The sequence below is a fragment of the Ornithorhynchus anatinus genome, chromosome 1 (genome assembly GCF_004115215.2).
Source record: "Ornithorhynchus anatinus isolate Pmale09 chromosome 1, mOrnAna1.pri.v4, whole genome shotgun sequence".
Taxonomy (NCBI): domain Eukaryota; kingdom Metazoa; phylum Chordata; class Mammalia; order Monotremata; family Ornithorhynchidae; genus Ornithorhynchus; species Ornithorhynchus anatinus.
In genome coordinates this window covers 123,749,285-123,770,235 of record NC_041728.1, presented here as the reverse complement: position 1 = coordinate 123,770,235, position 20,951 = coordinate 123,749,285, and the positions used below count along the sequence as shown (strand labels likewise).

Genomic DNA, 20,951 nt, shown 5'->3' with positions numbered 1-20,951 from the left:
AAAAACTAGAATTTAGGGTGGTGGAAAAGTGAGGCAAGCAGAGTTAAATGTGGTCCAATATCTTTATTGCAATCTTCCTCTCTAGTGTTGCTGCTTCATTAATACAGTGCTCTTGATGCTCCAATGACTCCTTGCAGGCAGGAAACGTGTCAATAACTCTGTTCTATTGCACTCTTCAAAGTGATCGGTACAATGCTCTGCACATAGTGTTCAATAAAATACCATTGACTGAGTACAGGGGAGTAAGCAGAACAAACCATTCATCATGTAAGGGGGTGAATCCTCCCAGGACACTAACGAGTAATTTGGTGAGGTAGGTCAGGGAATTTGCTAAATGGGGTCCTAGAAGAGTTCATGTCTCAGACAGGACAGCAATGTACTCCCTAAGTGACATTTACTGGCATTGGGTCACCATATATTGGCCCTATTAATGGCTATCGTGAAAAAAAGAGAAATCATACATGAAAGACTAAATGAGTCAACTCATCTGGGCCAATTCAGAAGCTTTGTCTATACCCTGCTCAGTGTGTCTGCACAGGCGGTTACGTGTCTGTGAACAAAATAGGATTTTAATGTTTCATGCTCAGCCACTGCCTATTAAAAAATTTTGAAATACAAGCAAATATTTCCCCAAAAGGAACATTATACGCTCCTGTGGCAAAACCAATGTTTTCTTTTAGAAGGTTAGAACAGACATTTCTGCAAATGTTTTCCAAGGCCAGGTCCAACCCCACCTTCCCCTGCCTACCCTCTGATCCAACTTACTAGCAGGAACTCTCTTAATACTGCACTGGATGTCTAGTGAAAACACTTGGAAAATCACTAGTGTGGTTTGGATGGCCCATCTTTTTAAAAGCAATGACTGCGGAAAGTCAAGAAATGCCTATGCGAATCATTTGCAAACACTTCTATGCTCCCTCTTTGATCGAAAATGAACACGTGGCTATGGCTCTTCTTTCTAGGCTAAGGAAATGGTATTTATGCCACATGCTATGAACTGTAACCAAATCTTAAAAATTACGTATGGAATTCATCCTGGTCAAATCATACAGTGATTGGGATATCTACTCCTTCTTTGAATATTGCATCGATAAGTTTGGTATAATAAAACAAGGACCAAATCAAGGTACCAGATCTGAATGTGAAATGCAGATTTCTATTCCCAGATATGGCTTTTAATACCCATGCTAAATATTCAGTAGGCCGTGCTGGATCCCATGGATTACCATTTGGAGTAACCAAGGTCTCCACAACCAGGCATCACCTAGCCACTTTTTTTTAAAATGGTATTTGTTAAGCGCTTATCACTTGCCAGGCTCTGAACTACGCGCTGAGGCAGATACAAGCTAATGAGGTTGGACAGAGTCCATGTGCCACACGGGGCTCACAGTCTTAACTGTGCTTTGCACATAGTAAGTGCTCAATAAATATGATGGAATGAGTGATTCGCCATTTTACAGATAAGGTCACTGAGACACAGAGAAGCAAAGTGACTTGCCTGTGGTCACGCAGCAGACAACTGGTGCAGCCAGGATTAGCACCCAGGTCCTCTGACTCCCAGGCCTGTGTCCTACCTACTAGGCCACAATGGTTCTCCTTCAAATCACTATACTCTTGCTTGTCACCCAAAGTGTCCCTATCACCACATGTCACTCATCACCGTGGCACCACCATCATGAGAAACAAACTGGCTTGCAGGTCCTATATACATCATTTGTGAACCGCAGATGTCTTGTGCTTCCCACTGTGAAGATCCAGTGGCTAAAGTTATCTCTTTGGAGAAACTTTAACTTTTTCAATCCCCTAAGAGACTGTTCAACACCCTGCTGCCTACATTGTGCATATCCTCTGCTGCAGCGTGAAAAAAGCTGGTTTCTCCCACAATACCCAATTTACTCTTCAGAGAATAACTTGCAAAATGGAAGAACTGGGCACATTATTTTCTGTTTTCTCTTCAGCTACAAACCTCATCATCTCAGGAGGAGGGTAAGAGAGATTAACTGGCTTTTCGTGAAGCGTTTTGAAAGAAAAGGCACTATAAAGCATGTTATTAAGTTCCTGACAGCATTCTTTTAGTCTCAGATAGAGAAAGAGAGTTGTTTCGAAGACAAGCTTCATGTGCTAGCTTTGAATTCAGTGTTAGTCATTTTTTTTAGAAATGCACTTTAACAGGAGAAGTGGGTGTGATAGCTACAAAATTCACATTCTGGATTCCATCTTTATTGGCTGATCTAATACAAGGTGACTAAGAGGAGGCGGAAAGATCTCGGTTAAAAACAAAATGTCTCAGCAGGGTATTGGAAAAAAGATTGTGCACTCCCAGGCTGAATCACTGAGACAAGTATCACTGTAGGATTCTAGTGTACTGTGGGAAGCTTACGGCATTTCAGAAAAAATTTTGAATTTGGAGGCGTCAACCTGGCCAACCTCTCCTACCTTCACGGTAAAACAAAATTACTTACTTGTAATGTTTGCTTTCCCATGGTGTATTAGTGGGAGATCTTTTAACCTATCAGGGCGCTAAGCCTCCACAGTCTAGGTGGGAGGGCTACAACTTTAAGAACCAATGGTTCCATACAGCATGAGCTTTAGAACTTCTCTGGTAGGTGTGGTCAATGCTTTCCTTGAGGCCTGGCAGTTCCTTTCAAAACACAAGAGGAAAGGGAAAATATGACTGACCCAAAAGAGAATCAATGCACTTTAAAAAAAAAAAACTCTCCCAATCTGAAAAGGGTGAATGGGCCAGGGTGAATCTGTTGCCCGCTCTCTCAGCAGAGAACATACGCTACTAGTAAGTAATTCCGGCTGTCCCCCAAATTAATGGGATTGGCAGATGTCCACCGTCAGACACTACTATCGTCATTTGCAAAATGAGAGTAGCTCATTTACACTAAACATACAGCACAACCACTTTTATTCAAGTGTGTATGAAGAATACGGAGTTGCACCAATCCCCAAAATGAGGGTGCACAAAGAGACAACCCACAAAAAAGTCCCAAGAAGAATAAAACTCAATTATAAGATTCTGAGACACCAAAAAGCAAAACTAAGAGTTGGGCAGCAAAAATGATACTCTAAATACCTGCTAAGCTGCCAAACAACCACTGGAGGCGGGCAACTGGCCAATTCTCAACAAAAATCTTGCAGTCTTCTGAGAAGGAAATCAATCAACGGTATGTAGTGAGCGCTTACTATGTACGGAACACTGTGCTAAGCGCTTGAGAGAGTATAATGCAACAGAGTTAGCAGACACGTTCCCAGCTCATAACAAGCTTACAGTTAGAGGAACTCCAAATACCAAATAAGAGCGATAAAGCTTCCCTAAGATGTAGTATCTTGGGAAAGTCAACAGAATTAATAGGATTCAACTTTATGGAATTTCTGAAGGCTAGCATCTACTACATATGATACCAGACTACACTTGTGAAATGCAGTATAGTCACTAAACTCCACCCTATAGAATTTGGGAATCTAAGTCACTGATTTGGTTAGCTACCTAACGTTTCTGTGAGCTCGACACAGATTTTTTCCACAAAAGCTGTGGGGGCTAATAATTTGAGCCAAGGAATAGCATTCAGTAGACTATTTTGTGGATAACCTAAGTCTTACAAATGGTTGGTGGGCAACTGGAGAAACAAATAAAACTAATTTTTCCATGTGAAGGCAACAGAGTTAAACCTATCTGTTTTAAGATGGCACTCTGAACTACAAAACCAGACCCATCATCTACCTATGTTACCCAGAAGTGTGACCCACGCAATGGTTTGAAGATTTCCAAGATTACCACAATTGTGAATAACCTCGACAAATAAGGATGCACAAAAATGAACACACTCATTATTATTAACGATAATGCCTTGATTTTACAGAGCATTCATTGCCACAGTGCTTATCTCAATTCTGTCCTCACATCCTGTGAGACAAAGACAATTCTTACTATCCTCATTTTACAGATAATGATCTGAGGCATAGAACAATTTAATAATTTAGTCATGGTCTCAAAGCAGTAGAGTTGGCAAAGCTGGGATTAGAATCGGGTCCCTGTGATTCCCATAGCCTTGCCTATTCTAGGGGTCAACGATGTACCTTTTCGTCAGCAATGGATGGGATTCACTTACTGGGTTGTTTCTAAATTTACAACTTCTTAGATGTAGAAAGATGAGGGGAGAAAGAGTAGTTCCCCGAACCCCAAACCTACAAGACCCAAAGCCCTAAATTTAAAAAGAAGCCCCTTCCTGTCAGAATTCTGTAGAAGATACATAGGCCAACATAGCACTCTGGATGGCATCAGGGAACTCCGGACTCCCTAGCAAAGGTCTAAAGCATTATAGAGTATTATATTCCTTTCCAGAGATAATGTCATTAATCATATGGATTTGGAACTTGGCATTCCAAAGTGTTTCGCCGTAAGACTGAAACTAGGAAACCTGCAGAGAAAACAATATATCTTCATTACCCTATTTATTTTGTTAATGAGATGTACATCACCTTGATTCTATTTACTGCCATTGTTCTTGTCTGTCTGTCTCCCCCGATTAGACTGTAAGCCTGTCAAAGGGCAGGGACTGTCTCTATCTGTTACCGACTTGTACATTCCAAGTGCTTAGTACAGTGCTCTGCACATAGTAAGTGCTCAATAAATACTATTGAATGAATGAATGAACAATCAATTCTGAAGAGTTTCATCTGTTCAACCTTTTGTTTTGCTGGATGATGTTTTTTTCCAAAAAAAAAATGGGAATTTTCTTTTTTGAAAAAAATGAAGAATACCACAGACTCAGCCATATGAGAAATGTGGGGGCAAAAACACTATCACCGTGGATGGCACGACCATCCTTCCCGTCCCGCAGGCCCGCAATCTCGGTGTCATCCTTGACTCGTCCCTCTCGTTCACCCCACACATCCTATCCGTTACCAAGACCTGCCGGTTTCACCTCTACAATATCGCCAAGATCCGCCCTTTCCTCTCCACCCAAACGGCTACCTTACTATTACGGGCTCTCGTTATATCCCGGCTAGACTACTGTGTCAGCCTTCTCTCTGACCTCCCTTCCTCCTCTCTTGCCCCGCTCCAGTCTATTCTTCACTCCGCTGCCCGGCTCATCTTCCTGCAGAAACGATCTGGGCCTGTCACTCCCCTTCTTAAACAACTCCAGTGGTTGCCTATCGACCTCCGCTCCAAACAAAAACTCCTCACTCTAGGCTTCAAGGCTCTCCATCACCTTGCCCCTTCCTACCTCTCCTCCCTTCTCTCTTTCTACCGCCTACCCCGCACGCTCCGCTCCTCTGCTGCCCACCTCCTCACCGTCCCTCGGTCTCGCCTATCCCGCCGTCGACCCCTGGGTCACGTCCTCCCGCGGTCCTGGAACGCCCTCCCTCCTCACCTCCGCCAAACCGATTCTCTTTCCCTCTTCAAAACCCTACTTAAAAATCACCTCCTCCAAGAGGCGTTCCCAGACTGAGCTCCTCTTCCCCCTCTACTCCCTCTGCCATCCCCCCTTTACCTCTCCGCAGCTAAAGCCTCATTTTCCCCTTTTCCCTCTGCTCCTCCACCTCTCCCTTCCCATCCCCACAGCACTGTACTCGTCCGCTCAACTGTATATATTTTCGTTACCCTATTTATTTTGTTAATGAATTGTACATCGCCTTGATTCTATTTAGTTGCCATTGTTTTTACGAGATGTTCTTCCCCTTGACGCTGTTTAGTGCCATTGTTCTCGTCTGTCCGTCTCCCCCGATTAGACTGTAAGCCCGTCAAACGGCAGGGACTGTCTCTATCTGTTGCCGACTTGTTCATCCCAAGTGCTTAGTACAGTGCTCTGCACATAGTAAGCGCTCAATAAATACTACTGAATGAATGAATGAATGAGCTCCAGAGTTCACAATTCATTGAAGGGATTTTTGGACAACTATACCTATACTCAATAATTCAGATGACCCAATTCCAGAATTTGTGCTGTGGGGACAATAGTTACTAAAGCTAATGAGCTCCAGCCTCAATTCAGAAAAGTGTTGAAAATCAAGAGTGGAAATCTGAGAAAGAATGATAATTTCTTCCCCCTAAGTTGTACATTGTTAATGAAATTTAAGACATTACCTTTTGATTTCGGAGTCCCTATTATCTCTCCAAAACTGTATAAGGGCCCCAGGACAAAATCAAAGTGATACAAAAATGACTTTAGCTTTAACCCTGTTTTTGCGGATCCCTTTAAGATCCTTCGTATATTATTACATTAAGCCTTGTGATTTTGTGGAAAATGGGATTGCGATTGACTTTTTGTAAAATATTCATGTCCAAAAAGTAGAAACAGCTAAACCACTAAAATGGTTTGAGCACCATATCTGAATATAAAGTATATACCTAGTGTTATGTTAGCAATCTCCATATCCCTGAAGGGAGACTGAGAAACTGAGGCACAGCAAATGGCACAGTTGCAAAGCCTAGAAATAGAACTCCTGACTCCCAGACAAAGGCCGAAACCTTTATTATACCTGCTCCCTTCTTTAATAAGATCAAATGAACTTGGAGGTGCCCAGATTTGCTGGATCTTGCCTAGTTATTGCTAGCAAGCATGGGACCAAAGCCATCTTCTGTGACATACTGTACCTGTTTTTCTCATTTTGCTTCCTTGAATGTCTAATACTTGTAAGCTAACACAAACCTGTCACAGTCCGCTGGCCATCACTTAGGTTATTCCACCAATGGTTAATCTAAAATTAAATAAAAACTGCAGGTTACCCCCTCTGACATATTACACATTGATGAAACAGAAGAATCCAAAAACAGTGAAATGAATCTGTATGAGTAAAATGTATACACACATATATATATTTTGAATAGTATTTGTTAAGCACTTAATATGTGCCTGGCACTGTACTAAGTGCTGGAGTAGACACAGGATAATTGGGTTGGACACAGTTCGGCTCTCGATTGAACATACAAACAGCACCAGATTAATAGTCGCTTTCCACTTTATGAACTGTTCATTTTCTATTACTCCATATGATGAAAAATTCATTTTAACTGTATTTCATAATTATTGTTCCTGTGATCTTGCAAATCTTCCTTTCACACGATATCCTTCACAACATGGGACCAGCAAGGTGTATCCCCAGATGCCTTTAGCAAGCTAGGAACCTACAACACTCCCTAAGGAAAATGATACCGCAGACAAAACACTCGTTTTGACAAAGCTGCTTGAAATATTCTTTGATGCTAGGCAGCACTACTCTTTACCCAGCTAGCCCAGGTGGGATATATTCATATTTGACACCACTTCTTCTCAGTGACACAGTACTGTTCTGAAAATAAGGTACACTTTGTATATATCTACTGAATGGAAAAAAAGGGACAGAAACAAGGCAGAACGCTCCTAAGGACTGCAGAATCTTCTAATCACCCTGAACGGTTTGACGTCTATAGAACAGCAACCTCTGTAAGAATACAAAGTGCTAAAACACCAACTACAGCACTTTAAAAAAAATGGTGTTACCTCCTTAAAGGTACCTGCTAGACAAAGGAAACGCACTGTAATTCACTAGTAAATTAATTTTTAATCCTTCCACTATTCCTTGGTAAAAGCCCAGATATGTTTTACTAAACCCAGTAACACTAACTCATACTTGAGCTTGAGAAGCAGCGTGGACTATTCATTCAGTTATTCAATCATTTATTGAGCGCTTACTATGTGCAGAGCACCATACTAAGCGCTTGGAATGTACACTTCGGCAACAGATAGACAGGCCTGGGCATCAGAATGACCTCGGTTCCAATCCCGGCTCTGCCACTCGTCTGCTCTGTGACCTTAGGCAAGTTGCTTAGCTTCTCTGTGCCTCAGTTACTTCATCTGCAAAATGGGGACTAAAAAACTGTGAGTCCGACGTGGGACGTGGATGGTGTCAAACCTGATTAGCTTGTATTTACCCCAGGTCTTAGTACAGTGCCTGGCCCATAGTAAGTGCTTAAAAATGGCATTAACAAAAAGTTTGATGGGCAAAATAGTTGATTACTGTTATTCTTAAATTCAACATTGGTAAAATACTAAATTGCAGAAACAGTAACATAACGACTGCAGCCAGGAGCTAACTCAAACATAATATTTCAGGCCTACAGGAAGAGAAAGAGGCTGAGTGTTGCCCTCTCCTGAGAGACTCCCTGCAAGGAAAGCAGGTGATCCCGAGATAGCCCCCTACGAGAATAAATAGTCCCCCTTCTCTTTTCTCCCTAGTTGCAGTGAGCCCCCTTGTGGGACAGCAACTGTGTCAGCTGAATAGCTATGTGTGTCCCAGTGCTCAGCGCATAGTGACTAATAGGTACCATCATCATTAGTAGTAAATCATATTTAATATGAGTGTCCCCTGGGAGCAATGCACTGTCCTACGGGCTGGGAAGTACAGTGATCCCCACCCCCTCAATCCAACTCCCCACCTCTACTCCTAAAAGGCGCATTCTAAAATGGGAGATGGAATAAATGCCTTTACAAATAAAGTAATGAAGCTAAACTCTTGACTGTACAATCGAATAATCATATAAACGAGAGAGGTGAGAGATGAACAGGGGAGAGAAAAAGAGGAACAGAGAACCTCTTTCCTTAACTAGCACGTTATTCTAGCAGACGTAGTAGTATTTATAGTATTGAGGGCTACGCATCGGAAACGACTCGATGGCACTTGATAACAATAAGGGCTAGGGGGAATTCTAAAAAAAATATAAGGGCCCTGCCTACAGAAGCTTACACTCGGAGGGGAGTCGATCCAATATAAAGCACAAAATATGCAAAACGAGCATATGGTAATGTCCCTAATAGCTAGGGAAGCTGACGGGGGCCACCGCCCCGTTCGTAGTGATGGGGAGATCTGTCAGGAAAGGCAGCTTACGGTAACAGGAAGGCTGCCACAGAATTGGGAAGGAGGGAAGGGACCACGCTGCCCAAGTGGGAAGGGCTGGGGGCTTTGCACCACTGGCTTCATCCTCATAGCATTCCCTAGCGGCAAGACCATGGGCCTGGGAGTCAGAGGATCAGGGTTCTAAATCCGGCTCTGCCACTTTTCGGCTGTTTGACCTTTGGCTGTGCCTCAGTTTCCTCATCTGTAAAATGGGCATTAAATCCGACTCCCTGGAGGGTGAACCCCATGTGAGACAGGGACTGTGCCCGACCCGATTATCTTGTATCTACCCCAGCACTTAGCATGTGCTCTACAAAGAATAAGTGCTCAACAAAAGCCATGATAATAGTAATAATTATTCTCACTGCTGGTTTGACAAACAACCAACTGGGTTATTTTTAACTTGCGTGCTGTAGAGATCTGATCGTGAAAGGTACTTGGTTTTAAGAATCTAATAAATGATAACAGGGGGAAGGCAATTCACAGGAGGACCTTTCCAGGTTCATCTGTTGAGTTCTTTGACTCAGCATGGGGTAGTGGATAGAGCACGGGCCTAGGAGTCAGAAGGTCATGGGTTCTAATCGCGGCTCCTCCTCTTGTCTGCTGTGTGACCCTGAGCTGGTCACTTCTCTTCTCTGTGCCTCAGTTACCTCATCTGTAAAATGGGGATCAAGACTGTGAGCCCCTCGTGGGACAGGGGCTGTGTCTAACCCAATCTACTTGCCTTTACCCCAGCATTTAGTATAGTAGTTGGCATATAGTAAGTGCTTAACAAATCCCAACATCATTATTATTATTATGAGAGCCCCAAGAGGGAGGCTCCAATGATATAACTGGCCCCCACTGACAAAGGATATTGATTCCTCCTTGGAATGATTTCCAGAAGCCAAATGACATGTACTGCTTGAAGGGCAATAATGCATGTGCCCGTTCAATAGACTTCCCACTTTTTATTTGACTTAGAAAAAGTTGCTTTTTTATTACATTTTAGTGTCTAATTGACCTCCTTCAGGAAAAACTCGTTACACGTTCAATCCATTTACAGCGGTCAAAATTTTTTTTAAAAACCGAGAGAAGAAGCAATGGCTATGGCTTTACCTGCTTTCTGAAGTCCCCTTCCTTTTGAGGCCTAATGCTGTCCAGCCAGTCTGCTCGTACGCCATCAAAATAGCTCTGGACCCTCAATTTGAGTGACTCATACTGCCAAATAGCAGCTGATCCAAACGCACAGCCTGTAAACTATGTAACAGCAAACAGAATACAAAATGAAAAAGAAAAGCAGATCTTTGCCTGTTTCTAAAAGTCAAAAATTAAAACTGGAATTGAAACATGTGGAGATTTACAATCCCTCCCACCACCTTCGGAGGATACCTGTTGCCCCAGCTGTACCCTTGGGATGTATGAGGATGGGGTTTTACAAGGGGCACAGTAAGCGGGTGGTGGCAGACGGGCTCCTACAATGTGCCACGGGCATTTATGAGGCACAGCCAGAGTGGTTCAACCCAAGACCTGCCAGACGGCGGTGCCCGCCCTGTGCCAGTCTACCATCTTCTGCAGGGCTGTTTCTCCCCAGGGGAGGCCCGGTTCAGACAGGTGGATCTCAGACTGCTTCGCCTGTGCTATCCCGACAAGGACCAGCTCTAAGTTGTGCATCCCAAGAGTGGACTGGTCATTTGCAGGCACCACACCAGGTCTTGATAGATTTGGATGCCCCGAGAATCACAAGTAGCTTTCAGGGGGCTGTGACGGCTGGGGCCAGCACTCAGAGGGGCTAGCAGTCGGTATGGGAAGAAAGTCAATTCCAACTCCCTCTAAACTGTAAATTCTTTGTGGGCAGGGAATTTGTCTGTTACACTGTTGTGATGCACTCTTCCAAGCGCTTGGTACAGTGCTCTGCACACAGCAAGCACTCAATAAATACCAACGATTGACTGAAACTGCCAAAGCGATAGGGTGACCGCCTGGCAGAAATGGTTCACGAGGCATCACAAGAGACTTCCCCGACATACCTCTATCCAAAGAATGAGGCACACGGTTTCTACTAGATACCTCTGACAGCCACAAGCTGTGGAAACTGAAATTTTGGCACACCTGCCTCAACCGTTTCCGCACGCATGCACGTGACGTTATTTTCCAACATGGCATTGTATTCTATACATGTGTGTTGTCGGAGAATGCTGCCTTAATTCCCTAACCGAATTCTAACCAAAAGGTGAGGTAATAAGGGTCATGGGAGAACTGAGTGTCCATACAGAAATATCCAAGTCAGAAACTTGGGTGTCCCTTAGCAAAGACTAAACCAGTAGCAACGATAACTTTAATTCGAACTCCTGGTTTAACTGCTGGTCCTCAACTGAATCTTGGTAACCCCAAACTAGTAACATTTGTTTATCTTTTTCCTCCTGTTGACCAGCCTTCTGAAAAGGTTTCTCTTAAAGCTGGCCGGGCCAGCCGAGGCACCATCTTACTTTGGCCGGGAGCAGGATAGCTGCTCTCCTTTCAGTTTCCCTCTCTAACCTTTCTTCTGACCGTTCCCCTTTTGGGGATCCCAGTTGTCCCCTGGAACTGGCTGAACTCTAGCAGGTGTCATCAGATGAGCCAATCACTCCAGGACTGCTCCGGGGTGGGGCGCTTAAATCGATCTCCCCTTAGGCAGGGTGGCTGCCTCAATTCACAAAGACAGCAATTCCTTAAGCTGTTTTATCCCTTAGGTCGCTCTAGTGGCCTAGGCAGACCACCCCATTCATGAAAAAACATTTTCTTTAAAAACGGTCACATTTGATTTCCAAGTGAAATTCAAATTAGCGTTTTTTCTCACCGTTCAAGTAATATGCGGACATAAGATCTCTACATGCCTTTATATTAATTCAAGAGGAATTCCATTTAAACTACCTTAAAGGATGGACTAACGATACTTTTATAGGTGGAGACACTTTTATACTATCCCATACTTCCTTTACATGCTGCCTAGCCTGTAGATCCCAGTCACATTCCCTAGTTTCTACACCTCATCTCCTTAATCTTCCTCTATTTAGCCTCAAAAAACAAACACACACACCCACAACACCAAGGGCTTGAAAATTGGCTTCATACTCAAAGGAGCATGGGACCTTACCCCAACAGTAAAAATAAAAGGCTTCACAAGTGTCTTTAATGAACACGGAGAAGTGTAAAAGACTGTTTCTTCTACTGGTGGTGTCAAAGCACTTCTTCTATAGGCTTCACGGCCTGATCCACTGTCTGGTCTTCGGGGTTCAATCTTTTTGGGGGCCTTCCGAAATCCACTTCTTTGCTGAAGGAAGAGGTTAATCCTAAAGAGAAAAATAATGGGTTAGCATATCCATGCTTCTACGCACTCCCGAAGTTTCATTACAGCCCTTTTTACTACAAAAGTCTGTTTGGAAAGGACCTGTTTTAGAAATACATACATATGCAGAAATACATATCTATATACATATATATGCATATATATACAATCTGTACTAAGTGCTTGGGAGAGTACAATATAACAACAGATACATTCCTGCCCATAATGAGCTCACAGGCTAGAGGGGGACACAGACATTAATATAAACAGCAAAATCTTCCTTTCCCCAGACAAGTTTTTTCACTTTCTCCTATTTCTTTTCCAGGAGACAGTCTACCCTGTTTGGGTTGGCAGACCTGGGGATCGAATATGACCCATTTTGACAGCCTCCAAAAGCCGGGGTCCCCGAAGTCATGAGTGGAAATGATTCAGCCCAGATCACTGGCACTCCCAAGGGATAAGCCAATAGGGAACTGGACTAGAAGTGGTGGGGATGGGAAGGGGTGGAAAGAAGACCCCAAAAGGGGCGACAGCCCCACCCAGGGCCCTAGAATTTCCAAGGTCATCCCAGACTTCTGAAGACGGAATCACACTGCTCTGTATCTAGATCAATCAGTGGTATTTATTGAGTGCTTACCGTGTGCAGCACTCTGCACTAAGCCCTTAAGAGAGTACGATATAACAAAGCTGGTAGACATGTACCTTGCCCACAATGATCTTACGGTCCAGAAGGAGAGACAGACATTTATAGAAATAATTTACAGATATGCACATAAGTGCTGTGAGGCTGAGAGGATGGGGTGAATACCAAATGCCCAAAAGATATAGATCCAAATTTATAGACTGTGCAGAAGGGAGAGGGGGTCAGGGAAAAAAGAGCTTAATCGGGAAAAGCCAAGAAGAGAGCAGTGGGGCCTCTTAAAACTGAAACCAAATCGCTGACAGTGACTGATGCACTGAAAAGTATTAGCACTAATGATAAGGTAGACTGCAAAAACACTTTACAAATGAAACTCATCCTTTGTAGTAAATCCCGATTTTAAGAAAATTTAATTTACCAAAACCCTCCTATGAACACACACACACACACACACACACACACACACACACAATGGCTTTAAAGGTAAAATATGTTTGGATTTGGATTGCAGACTTCAAGAGAACAGGCAAAAGTTGGACCACTGCAATATAATCTTTCAGAATGGCAACAGGGTGAAATTAAACTTCCTATGGCTTCTAGTACAGAGAAGCAGGATGGTCTAATGGGTAAAGTCCTTGTGGGCACAGGACTGCCAACTTGATTGTATTCTCCCAGGCACTTAGTACAGGACTCTGCTCGCAGTAAATAATGAATAAATACCATTGATTGATTGCCCGCTGTGTGACTTTGGGCAAGTCACATAACTTCTCAGTGCCTCAGCTTCCTCATCTGTAAAATGGGGATTCAATAATAATGTTCGTATTTGTTAAGCACTTACTATGTGCAGAGCACCGTTCTGAGCACTGGGGTAGATACAGGGCAATCAGGTTGTCCCACATGAGGTTCACAGTTAATCCCCATTTTACAGATGAGGTAACTGAGGCACCGAGAAGTTAAGTGACTTGCCCACAGTCACACAGCTGACAAGTGGCAGAGCCAGGATTCAAACCCATGACCTCTGACTCCAAAGCCCGGGCTCTTTCCTCTAAACCACGCTGCTTCTCGACTATTCTCCCTTCCATCTTACTGACACCCCATGTAACGAAGCAGCATAGCTCAGTGGAAAAAGCCCGGGTTTAGGAGTCAGAGGTCATGGGTTCTAATCCCAGCTCTGCCACCTGTCAGCTGTGTGACTTTGGGCAAGTCACTTCACTTCTCGGTGCCTCAATTACCTCATCTGTAAAATGGGGATTCATACTCACGTGGGACAACCTGATTACCCTGTATCTACCCCAGTACTTAGAACAGTGCTTGGCACATAGTAAGCGCTTAACAAATACCAATATTATTATGATTATTATGTGGGACAGGGATTGTCTAATCTACCTATACTGAATCTAACCTAGCATCTGTGGCTCAGTGGAAAGAGCCCGGGCTTTGGAGTCAGAGGTCATGGGTTCGAATCCCAACTCAGCCACTTGTCAGCTGTGTGACTTTGGGCAAGTCACTTAACTTCTCGGTGCCTCAGTTACCTCATCTGTAAAATGGGGATTAAGACTGTGAGCCCCACATGGGACAACCTGATTCCCGTGTCTATCCCAGCACTTAGAACAGTGCTCGGCACATAGTAAGCGCTTAACAAATACCAACATTATTATCTGGCACATAGTAAGCACTTCACGAATGCCAAAATTATTCTAGTTATAACATCCAGAGCTTTGCTGTGCTAACTGGTGCAGTGATCTCCAAGGATGACTATTACCTCGTATTCTGACCCATCAGTTACCAGTGAGCTCCCAGTTGCTCAGACTGAGGTAGCTGGGACACTCTTCTGTCACCGTTGCTGCTAAGCCAAAAAAAACCCAAAGGTAAAATAATGTCCTTTTGTTTTAATAAGAATTCTCACTTTGAGAAAGCATCTAGAAAAAGTACGCTGAAATTCCATACTGTCCTGCCCTGAACCGGTCCAAAATTCCCGACCGAGTTTACCCGGACCCACGAGGGTCAGACCCCTCTTCTTGCTTCCCCCACAACCCCAATCCAGCTTGTTCCCCCCTGCTCCTCTGGCAGCTAGCGTCCTCCAACTTTCTTCTTTTCCATCTCCTGCTCACCCAGTTCTAGTATTTCCTTACCCCACTCCCACCGCAAGCCCTATACGCTGAAATAATGGTGGTATTTGTTAAGTGTTTACTATGTGCAGAGCACTGTTCTAAGCGCTGGGGTAGATACAGGGTCATCGGGTTGTCCCACAGGAGGCTCACAGTTAATTCCCATTTTACAGATGAGGGAACTGAGTCACAGAGAAGTTAAGTGACTTGCCCACAGTCACACAGCTGACAAGTGGCGGAGCCGGGATTCGAACCCATGACCTCTGACTCCCAAGCCCGGCCTCTTTACACTGAGCCACGCTGCTTCTCTAAGAAGCAGAAAGCAGATGAATTAAGCGAGATATAGCTAAGCAGGGGCCAGGTGAACAAGGGACCACGGTTTTCTACGAGGAAACGGGATGTTTCCCTGCTATATTTCTGTAACCCAGGATGCGGTGGAAATAGCTTAATTACGTTCCGATTCTTTGAACCCGATTACTTTCTGAAAATCATGGAAAAGACAATTCTTGTCGATTTAAACTCAGCAGAACTGTGGCATTTGGATTTTTTTTCTGAAATTAATCAAGGTTATAGAACATACACTCAATCAATGGTATATAACAGGAGCTTATTCTGGAGACCTTAAGCTCCTTGCGGGCAGGAAGACTATCTACCAACTCTGTTGCGCTTAGTACATGCTCTGCACACAGTAAGCACTCCATAAATACCACTGATTGAGAGTTAATTCCAAAGCAGTACATGTACCTTCCTGTACTCTCCCAAGAGTTTAGTACAGTGCTCTGCACATAGTAAGCATTCAGTAAATACCACTGAGATTGATGATGATGACATAGTGCTTACGGTCTAACTGCCCAAGCTGTGAAGTCAGAATTGCATTTTTCTTTTGAGCATTTTACCTTGATGAAACAATTTTCCAGATACAATTCATTCATGTTTACACCTTCATAAAGTAGAATGGGGGCAAGAGTTCTTATCCCTATTTTACAGACTGAAAGACCTCAAATTTAGCAAATAAGTTAGGTCAAATTTAACTGTCCACGGTTACAAAATGTTCAAATTATCTACCAATTCAGTTTAACTTGAGATCCTGTTTTCAGGTCTCATCTTCACAGTGGATAAACTACTTTAGGTCAAAGAGCACGAACCAATCTTTGAAAGGTTTTGACAGCTTTTACAACACAATATTAGGTGCTTTTGATCTCTGGCCCTTTAACATTGACATGGCTGACCTATTTGCTTACTGCAAACGGACTGGTTGGTCACCTCCAAACACCCTCTTCCATCCCACTTATGAATCAACAGGAGTTATTGAGCGCTTACAATATGTAGAGCGCTGCAGTAAGTGTCTGGGAGAGTACAATAAAACACAGTTGGCAGCCGTGTGCCCTGCCCACAACGGTGTCTCTTCTATATGTATCTATTTCTCTTCTACATTATATTCTCCCAAGAGCTTGGTACAGTGCTCTGCACCTAGTACACGCTCAATAAATACCACTGAATGAATCAATGACTGTGAGCCCTACGTAGGACACAGACTGTGTCAAACCCAATTACCTGGCATGTAGTACGTGCTTAACAAATTCCATTATTATTACTATTGTTATTATTATTATAAGGGCGGGGGTGCCAGATGAATTCAGGATTTTTAATTTTAGCTCTGGTGTACCTTAGCAGGCTTTTCATCTACAAATGACTACTTGTTTTGTTTTGCTGCCTGTCTTCCCCTTTTAGACTGTGAGCCCATCGTGGGGCAGGGATTGTCTCTATCTGTTGCCGAATTGTACATTTCAAGCACTTAGTACAGTGCTCTGCACCCAGTAAGCGCTCCATAAATACGATTAAATGAATGAACTGCCTGGAAACAGACACTTATAAGTGGAATGCACAGGTAGGGGGTCTAACATAAAGGCTTTATTGATTTGTTTTCAGTAACGGGGAGCTCCAGCTGATCCACATAATGCATTACTACTTCCCCACCACCCACATGGGGCGGACCCTGACCCCACTGGGGTGTTGGGGATGAAGCAGCCAGAAGCCGGGGGCTACCCTGGAAACCGGTAACCAACGTTTCCGACCGGAGAACCAAACCACCTAAGCATCTGATGGTAGCCGGGCTTAAGAAGAATCCCGAAAAGATGCCAAATACGAGGAGCGAGGACCGCAGAGCCTACCGAGGCGGTCACCCCGGCGACTGCTTGCTAGTCTACCACGCTGCGGCCCAAAGTCAACGCAACACTGGGGGGAGGGGAGAGAGTAATTTGGCAATAAATGGGTTTTCCCAAGTAAAATCTTGCGTGTGCATCACGAAGGGCCGCTGCCCTGCCCACCTCCTCCCATATTGCCCTCTGTGCCCCGGAGGGGATACAACCAGCAGGGACCAGAGATGCCAATGCCAAACCCGTGGACTGTAATCAGCTTTCCGGTGCTAAAGTCTTCCTGGCTGGACTAAGCCACGGCCATCATCTACGACGGGAGACTCCTCTTCATATTGCCATATATTAAACACTCGCTGCACTTATGAACATAAATATAGCTCCTGTTCTCAAGGAACGGCATCCTAAAATTCTTCACGAGACAAGAATGCGTCTAGATAGATATATAGGGTAAAAGAGAACCTCCCAATGGCAGAATCAAAAGAAAAACTTTACGATCTTACTCACAAATGTAGCTGACCAAGACTTTGTTTCTAGGGAGGAAAAGGAGGCCGACACAGCAATCTTAGTAAAAGTCACTTTGTTGTTAAAATGGAAAACATACACAAAGCCAAGAATGACACTTTCAAATATTAAGCCAAGATGGGGATCATGTCTACTAATTCTATTGTACCTTCAGAAGATCTTAGGACAGCGCATTGCTCACAGCAGAGTGTGCAGAGCACTGTTCTAAGCACTTGGGAGACTATAACAGAGTCGGTATACACATTTCCTGCCCACCAATAAATACCAGTAATATATGCTCCAAACTTAAATGGATGTATTCCGCCACGTCTTGTGGACTTCTATGTCATATTATACTTTGACTTGACATAAATGCAGCATAAGTGCTCTACACATCGTAAGTGCTCAATAAATACTACTGAATGAATTATGTTAAAAAACTAGGTCTAGGCAAAGGTTTGAGTAAGACTGGACGGGGTTGGTTGGGGGAGCTCCTGTTTAACTGCAAAACAGAATCCTGGCAAAGTCAGGTAACATGCTGTAAACATGCTTTGCAGGACAGGGACTGTATCCAACCTGATTATCTTGTACCCACCGCAGCGCTTAATACAGTGCCTCGCACATAGTAAGTGCTTAACAAAATACCAGAATTATTCAGCATGGCCTAATGGCAGAGAACGTGGGCTTGGGAGTCAGAGGTTGTGGGTGCAAATGCCGGCTCTGTCACTTGTCTGCTGTGTGACCTTGGCTAAGTCTTTTGACTTCTCTGTGACTCAGTTACCTCATCTGTAAAATGGGGATTGAGACTGTGAGCCCCACATGGGACAGGGACCGTGTCCCACCTGAGTGCCTTACATCTATCTTAGCGCTCAGAATGGTGCTTGGCACACAGTAAGTTCTTAAATACCATAATTATCACTATCAGGAGAAGCAGCACGGGGTAAAGGCTAGAGCACGGCCTGAGAGTCAGATGGTTCTCATGTCGGCTCTGCCACTTGTCTGACTTGGGACCTTGGGCGAGTCCCTTCACTTTGGAGAAGCAGCATGGCTCAGTGGAAGGAGCACGGGGTTGGGAGTCAGAGGTCGCTGGTTCTAATTCCGGCTCTGCCCCTTGTCTGCTGTGTGACCTTGGGCAAGTCACTTCACTTCTCTGGGTCTCAGTTACCTCATCTGAAAAATGGGGACTAAGACTGTGAACCCCACGTGGGATAACCTGATTTCCTTGTATCTATCCTAGCGCTTAGAACAGTGCTTGCCACACAGTAAGCGCTTAAAAATGCCATCATTATTATTATTGTTCTCTGTGCCTCAGTTACCTCATTTCTCACAGAGAAGCAGCATGGTTTAGTGCAAAGAGCACGGGCTTGGAAGTCAAAGGACATGGGTTCTAATCCTGACTCCGCCCCTTGTCTGCTGTGTGACCTTGGGCAAGTCACTTCCCTTCCTCTGTGCCTCAGTTACCTCATCTGTAAAATGGGGATTAAAAGTGTGAACCCCAGGTGGGAGAACCTGATAACCTTGTATCTACCCCAGTGCTTAGAATAGTGCTTGGCACATAGTAAGCGCTTATAAACTTGTATCCACCCCAGTGCTTAGAACAGTGCTTGGCACATGTAAGCGCTTAACAAATACCATAATTCTTCTTCTTCTTCTTCTCTGGGCCTTAGCTCCCTTATCTGTAAAATGGGGATTGACTCTGTGAGCCCCATGTGGAACAGGGGCTGTGTCCAACCCGATTTGCTTTTATCTGCCCCAGCGCTTAGTACAGTGCCTGGGACACAGTAAGCACTCAACAAATACCAGAATTATTAGTATTGTTACTGTTATTAGGTTTGTCCCGGCGGGGGATGCGGACCGTGGGCTCGTTGTTCGGCCAGCCGGACCAGGGCTCCAACAAGGCTGGCGGCGGCAGGGAGCCCCCTCCCCTCTGCGGCCCGGGGCCGGGCTTGGGTGGCCCACTGACTCTGCTGCCCGCCCCGCTGCCAGCCATCTGCCCGCAGGGACCAACAGCCACTTCCCTTGGACAATGCAGGCCTCAGGGCGGGCGGGCCCCAGGACAGCAACAGACCTCAGGACTGAGAGAGGCCTCAGGACAGGGGGCCTCAGAACAGAGATAGATTCATTCAGTCATGTTTATTGGGTGCAGAGCACTGTACTAAGCGCTTGGAATAGCTCCTACTCCATCCTAATCCTCCCCGACCTCTCAGCTGCCTCTGACACTGTGGACCATTCCCCTTCTCCTCAACACTTTATCCAACCTTGGCTTCACGGACTCTGTCCTCTCGTGGTTCTCCTTTTATCTCTCTGGCCTTTCATTCTCGGTCTCCTTTGTGGGCTCCTTCTCCCCCTCCCATCCTCTAACTGTAGGGGTTCCTCAAGGGTCAGTTCTTGGCCCTCTTCTGTTCTCCATCTATACTCACTCCCTTGGTGAACTCATTCACTCCCACGGCTTCAACTATCATCTCATGGTATATCATGACACCCAAATCTACATCTCCTCCCCGTTCTCTCCCCCTCCCTTCAGACTCGTATCTCCTCCTGCCTCCAGGACATCTCCACCGGATGTCTGCCCGCCACCTAAAACTCAACCTGTCCAAGGGCGAGCTCCTTGTCTTCCCTCCTAAACCCTGTCCTCTCCCCGACTTTCCTGTCACTGTGGACGGTACGACCATGCTTCCCGTCTCACAGGCCCGCCACCTTGGTGTCATCCTTGACTCTCTCTCATTCACCCCACACATCCAATCTGTCACCAACACCTGCCGGTGTCACCTTAACACTATCGCCAAGATCCGCCCTTTCCTCTCCATCCAAACGGCCATCGTGCTGGTAACAAGCTCTCATAATATCCCAACTGGATTATTGCATCAGCCTCCTCTCGGATCTCCCTTCCTCCTGTCATTCCCTGCTCCAGTCTATTCTTCATTCCGCTGCCCGGATCATATTCCTACAGAAACGCTCTCTGGGCATTGTCACTCCCCCTCCTCAAAAATCTCCAGTGGTTGCCTATCAACCTTCTCATGAAACAAAAACTCCTCCCTCTTGGCTTCTAAGCTGTCCCATCACCTTGCCCCCTCCTACCTCACCTCCCTTCTCTCCTTCTACAGCCCAGCCCACACACTCCACTCCTCCGCCGTTCACCTCCTCACGGTCCCTCGTTCTCGCCCGTCCCGCCGTCGACCCCTGGCCCACGTCCTACCTCTGACCTGGCATGCCCTCCCTCCTCACATCCCCCAAACTAACTCTCTTCCCCTCTTCAAAGCCCTACTGAGAACTCACCTCCTCCAGGATGTCTTCCCAGACTGAGCCCTCCCTTCCCCTCTGCTCCTCCTCCCCATTCCCCCTTTTCCCACCCT

General features: G+C 45.0%; 1 protein-coding gene across 1 annotated transcript in view; it reads right to left on the bottom strand.

Annotated features, from left to right (window-relative positions):
• PARL (presenilin associated rhomboid like) overlaps positions 1-20,951 on the bottom strand; it is a 36,515-nt gene that overhangs the window by 13,029 nt on the left and 2,535 nt on the right. Inside the window, exons 2-4 of the mRNA XM_029069889.1 lie at positions 12,002-12,197; positions 9,985-10,125; positions 6,663-6,711 (exon numbers count right to left, since the gene is read on the bottom strand). Of these exons, the coding sequence (XP_028925722.1) occupies positions 6,663-6,711; positions 9,985-10,125; positions 12,002-12,197 (386 nt within the window). The remainder of the gene's footprint in view (positions 1-6,662; positions 6,712-9,984; positions 10,126-12,001; positions 12,198-20,951) is intronic.